This window comes from Myotis yumanensis, unplaced genomic scaffold (genome assembly GCF_028538775.1).
Source record: "Myotis yumanensis isolate MYYU_CA2020_CCGP unplaced genomic scaffold, mMyoYum1.0.hap1 SCAF_12, whole genome shotgun sequence".
Lineage (NCBI taxonomy): Eukaryota > Metazoa > Chordata > Mammalia > Chiroptera > Vespertilionidae > Myotis > Myotis yumanensis.
This window is the reverse complement of record NW_027223763.1, coordinates 21,599,623-21,605,622: the sequence shown is the minus strand read 5'-3', so window position 1 is coordinate 21,605,622 and position 6,000 is coordinate 21,599,623. Positions and strand designations below refer to the sequence as shown.

Below are 6,000 nucleotides of genomic sequence, written 5' to 3'. Positions count from 1 at the left end.
CTGGTGGACTCTGGCAGCAGGCACACCTGTAGGTCCTACCATCTGGTCCATATAGAATCTCTAGCTGGGCTGACTGGTGGAGGACTTTCCTTGACAAAACCAATCTATAAAGACTGGGAAAGATGACTGCTTTCTTCAAATGTGCAAACACCAATGTGAAGATCAAGGAAACAAATACCACCAAAGAAACAAAGTAAAGCTCCAGTAACTGACCCTCCCCCAAAATGGAGATCTATGAATTGCCTGACAAAGAATCCAAAATAACCATCTTACAGGAGCTCAGCGAGCACAAGAGTACACAGATAGACAACTAAATGAAACCTGGAAAACAATACATGAACAAAATGAGAAGTTCAACAAAGAGATAGAGCTTCATAAAAAAAGAACTGAACACATTCTAGAGCTGAAGAATACCAGCGACTGAACTGGAATTTTCAATAAAGAACTTTAATATCAGACTCAATCAAGCAGAAGAAAGAATCAGCAAACTCAAAGACATGGCATTTGAAATTATCCAGTTGAAGGAACAACAACAAAAGAATGGAAAAGAATGAAGAAATCTTATAGGACTCATGACATATCTTTAAGAGAACCAATATACACAATGTTGGAAGTCTCAGAAGCAAAAGAAAAAGAAAGGGGTAAGAATGCTTTTTTAAAGAATAATGGCTGAAAACTCCCCATTCATCAAGAGATGAATGAATAAAGAATGTGATACAATGGAGTATTGTTTAGCTTAAAAAAAAGAAAAGAAGAAACCCTGCCATTTGCAACATCATGGATAAGTCTTGAGGGCGCTATCCTAAGTACAATAAATAGAGGACAATTACTCCATGATATTGTCAACATAAGGAATCTAAAATAGCCACTCACAGAAACAGAGAGTAGAATGGTGGTTACCAGGGGCTGGAGGGAGGGGGAAACAGGGAGTTATGAGTCAAAGGGTACAAAGTTTTACTTATAAAAGATAAATAAGTCCTAGAGATCTACACTACAATTTAGAACCTATTGTTAACAATATTGTATTACATACTTAACATGTTGCTAAAAGGGTAGATCTTATATTAAGGGTTCTTATCGCATACACAAACAATAATAAAGAGGATGGGAGGCCCCGCCAGCATGCTCAGTGGATTGAGCATTGTCCCATGCACCATGAGGTTGCTGGTTTGATTCTTGGTCAGTGCACATGCCCAGGTTGTGGGCTCGATCCCCAGTGGGGGGCGTGCAGGAAGCAGCCAATCAATGTTTCTCAATCATTGATGTTTCTATCTTCTATTCCTCTTCCTTCCTCTCTCTCTTAAAAAAATCAATAAAAACATTAAAAAAAAAAAAGAGGATGGGAGAACTTTTAGAGGTGATGGGTATGTTTGTGGCATAGTTAGTGGTGATAATTTCATGGGTGTATACTAATTCCTAAATGCATCAAGCAGTATGTATTAAATATGTATAACTTCTTGTATGTCAATCATACCTCAATAAAATGTTTTGGGGTTTTTTTAATAGGAAAGATCAAATAGTTATCAGATTTAGTGGTTTGGTGTATTGGGACTTCTTAGAAATTTATGGAGGTATTTACCAGTATTGTATCTCTCTCTCTCTCTTTTTTTAAAAAAAATATATTTTATTGATTTTTTTTACAGAGAGGAAGGGAGAGGCATACAGAGTTAGAAACATTGATGGGAGAGAAACATCGATCAGCCGCCTCCTGCACACCTCCTACTGGGGATGTGCCCACAACCAAGGTACATGTCCTTGACCAGAATCGAACCCAGGACCCTTCAGTCTGCAGGCCAATGCTCTATCCACTGAGCCAAACCGGTTAGGGCAGTATTGTCTCTCTATACCAGTATTGTCATGAAGACCCAACTCTCTGGACTAGTAGGTGATACTAACTTTCCACTATGGTGTTCTTTCCCGCAACTCTATGCCAGCTCTCCAGGCCAAGTAGTGGCTAGTCTTTGGACTTTCTGGGAAGGGGGTAGTGGAAGGATGCCAGATGTTTGAGGTATTGCAGAAGTTGGCAGCAAGTTTTCAGTTTCACTCTTTGTCCACTTTCCCAGCTCCCTATCCCCGTCAGCTAAATGCTACGATTGCCTTGGCACCAGTGGGAGTCTTTGAGCTTTTTGCCATTCTGAAGGATATAAAAGGTGATCTGTTTTCTGAGCCTAGTTTTTGGCAGATGAATATGTCATGGAACAGGGGTCATATGAGGTATCAAGGGAACCTTAATATGATGTTGTGGTGAATCATGTATGGAATGCTTGGCCCATGCTTCTCAGAAGCATGAGAAGTAGGGTGTTCTAAAATAGTTCATCCAATAGTAACTGACTTGCCTAAAGGACAGCCGTCCTTCCACCTACTTTACACAGAAATTGTTATATCTGTTCATGAGCATGAACTTGGCCTTCTAGGAGACAGCTGTTACAATTTCTAGACTTGAAGACTAGAGACCTGGTCAAGTTCCAAGTCTCTTATTTTAGTTGGAAGCTGGACACACTGTGAATTAAGATCTGGGAGAATGTCCACTATTCAGTGGCCTAATTTGCTGCCGTGTGATTGGTTAGTAGCCTCCCAAAAGAGATCCTTGCTTCATAGTGTTAACGTAAAAACCATTGAAACCTGTAAAGAATTTTTTTGAGTTTATTTGAGCCAAACTGTCAATATATGCCGGGAAGCAGAACCTCAACGAATTGAGATAATGCTCCGGAAAATGGGGTTACATTTGTATTTATACATTTGTAATCAAAGGAGGGACATAGGTGGGTTACATGAAATTCATTGGTGGTAGATTAAGGAGGAGGGATAAAGCAGAGCAGGGAAACCCCTGGGATTGGATAAAAAGTAAAATGATGGACACATTACTTAGGTGGGTGCAGGATCAATTAACATGATACTGAAGGAATTTGTGGTATCTGTCCTGGCACCCAGCACATTTGGTTGTGCCTCAGGGACTCCAGAAAAAGGGAAGTTACAAGTTACCCAGACATTTCAAGGGTGTGTTATCATAGATGCAAAAAGACAGATAGGCTCAGTTAAGGTAAAGGTTGACCTTGTCAGTGAAGATACTGGCCTAGGACGTAACTGCCCACCATAACTGCTTTTAGTTAAAGTTTAATTTCAGACCATCCTTTATGGTCACTTTAGGTCTCTGAGTTTGCAAGACTGCCATGCAGGCCTCCCCTGAGCTTGTCAGGTCAGCATGTGGCCCCTTTAGTTCACAATAGACAATGACGGCGGGCCAAACGCTGCAGTGTACAAAATGGGGCTATGACTCTAGTCTAGAGCATTTGCTAAACAGCTATTTAAAAACAACAACAATAACAACAACAAAAGAACAATGTAAGTCATGCTTGCAGTGCATACTCCCATGCAGCTCTTACCTACCTAGCAGCTCATTATGCATTTCCAATTTCCTGGGCCAGCATAATCTGTTGACATATCAAATAAAAATATGTACCAAACGAAATTTGTGTTTTTCCTCCTTCTTGTTTCCAGTTCTCTGAATGTAACCATAATCCTACTCACCCATCCCCCATATCCATATCCTTGACAAGTTGAGTTGACATCCTGCTTATTTTGTTTCTACTGATTTTTCCCCCCACTCGGGTCTCGGCTCCTATTGTCCTCAGCCTCCACTCCCTTTTGCTTGGGCCAGTGAATACCCTCCATTTTCCCTGTCTCTTCTTAACAATCTATTCCTAATTTTGTTGCTTAATTGCACCTCCCACCCCTAAAACCCAGTTTAGCATACTGGTTGAGTCTGAATTCTGGCTCTGATTTGTACTATTAACCTTTAGTGATCAAGGACTTACGACTCTGGAGCCAAACCTCTTGATTTATGGTCTGCTTTTTAAGGACTTCTTTTCCTACCTCATTCTCACTTTGTGGTCTAGCCAAATACCTCCCACCATCTCTACCCCAGCTTTTAAAGGCCAGTTCACCTAACCACTTCCCTGAAATAATCTTCTTCTTGGCATGGCTCCTGTACTTCTCACCACCTGCTTTGTACAAATTAAATAAATAATTAAAAAAAAGAATTTCTCTTGGGAGAATACAAGTTTCTTGAGGGCAGGATATTAATTATATTCTTTTTTATATCTCCAGTAAGTCATGGTGTGATTTACTGAAGATATAAAACCATAGTTAATCAAGAAATATAGGTGAATGACATCAATTTACAGAAATAAATCCAACTCCGAGGGTCTTCCCTTTAGACTGCATGTGTCCAACATCATCTGAAACAATAGATGAAAATGGGTGAATATAATGTATGTAAATCAAATTTTTTAAAAAGATGACTTAAAAATATTTCTTGAGGTTCCCACAAAGTTTTTGTTTATGTGGATTACATATATCGATATTTAGCATATTAGAAATTATAACAGGAAAATTTAAAATAGTTCTTTATGCATTTAAAAAATAATAAATGCACTAAATGTTAACATTAACAATGTTAAATAAATTCACTATTTATGTCTTATTCATCTGCCCATTCTCCTTGGCCTGGCACAGCTCCCAGCACGGAGAAGATGATGGACCCTTATTAGGAGAACTAGCTCAGGCCCCGCGGAAACAGCGGGAACCCCCTCACCCCGCCCACCCGCCGACCGCCCGCGAATGCGGTGGCTCTCGCCCCTAGGCCCCGCCCCTCCAGACCCTCGGCCCCGCCCCTCCGCGCCCGGACGCGGGTGCCAGGGCGCAGGCGCAGGCGCAGGGCTCCCGGAGGCCGCGCTGAAGAGCGCGCCTGAGGCTGCCCCGCCCCCAGCTCTCACCGCGTGAGCCGGGAACCCGTCACCCCGGCTGCTTGGGTCGCGGTGGTAGGTCGTCGTCATGGCCTCTTCGTGGGATGAGCTGACCATTTCCTTTTCTCGCATGTCTATGTTCCCCTTTTTTGACATCGCCCACTACCTGGTATCCGTGATGGCGCTGAAGCGTCAGCCGGGTGAGTGCGGGGCGCCGCGGACCGGCCCCCTCAGGTGAGGACGGCCGAGCCGCCTCTGAACCAGAGAGTCCTGTGGTCGAGCTGGAGCGGGGCCTGGGCCGGCTCCACCGGCCCCTCCGGTACAGGCGGGGAAACTGAGGCCGGAGGAGCGAGCTGGGGTCCGCAGCCCGGGAAGGGCTCCCGGAACGGGTGCCTGGGATGGGGGCGCTGCGGCTCCCAGGGTTCGCGCGGTCTCCGCTGGTGCCACCGCTTCTTGCAAAGTGTTTAAAAGTCACCCGGGGGCCCAGCTTCGCGGAGCGCGTCTGACTGAGTGGCTTGGAGGAGGGACCGTTTCGGATCGCTTTCCTTTTAGGAAGGTGTATAAACACTTACCCCACAAGCTCAAGGCGGCACACCAGGCATGCATGCCTCGCTTTATTGCGCTTTGCTTGATGGGGCGTGTTTTGTTTTGTTTTGTTTCGTTTTACAGATCGAAGGCAGGACGCCCCCCCCCCCCCCCCCCCCCCCGCCCCAGCAAAAGCATTGCCACCAGCTGTATTGCTTTACCTGCCTTATTGCGCTGGAGGTCTGGAACTTGGGCTTGAGGATGATGCTGTGCCTCTTATAGACGACTGGTTTTTCAAACTCTTGTACCTCACAAATATTTCTCATTTACACTGAAGTTTATAGCCCGGGCTAAATCATTGTCCGGTAGGAGTTTTGACCTGGAAAAGGGGAGTCTTAATTGTATTAAGTAAGGACAGATAATCTGCACAAGATACTGCTTCCTTGATTTGAAAAGAAGTACAATTTTCGCATGCCATGTTCAGTAGTTGGTATTTTCTTGTGTGGGCTGAATCAGAGGTTCTCAAAGTGTGGTCCAGGAACCCCAGGGGTTCCTCGCACTTGCATGGTCAAAATTATTTTCCTGATATGCAGATGTTGTCCTTGTCACACTCATTTTCTCACGCGTGTACCGTGGAGTTTTCCAGAGGCTACATAACCAGTGATACTGTAGCATTGAATGCAGATACAAGACTCCCGCTGTTATCTATTTGAAGGTAGACCTTAAAGAG

General features: G+C 44.0%; 1 protein-coding gene across 1 annotated transcript in view; it reads left to right on the top strand.

Annotated features, from left to right (window-relative positions):
• The first annotated feature begins 4,772 nt into the window (after nt 1–4,772).
• Nucleotides 4,773–6,000, top strand: part of TMEM38B (transmembrane protein 38B) — a 38,659-nt gene continuing 37,431 nt past the window's right edge. The window contains exon 1 of the mRNA XM_070430976.1: nt 4,773–4,945. Coding sequence (XP_070287077.1) covers nt 4,834–4,945 — 112 coding nt within the window. The 5' untranslated portion in view covers nt 4,773–4,833. The remainder of the gene's footprint in view (nt 4,946–6,000) is intronic.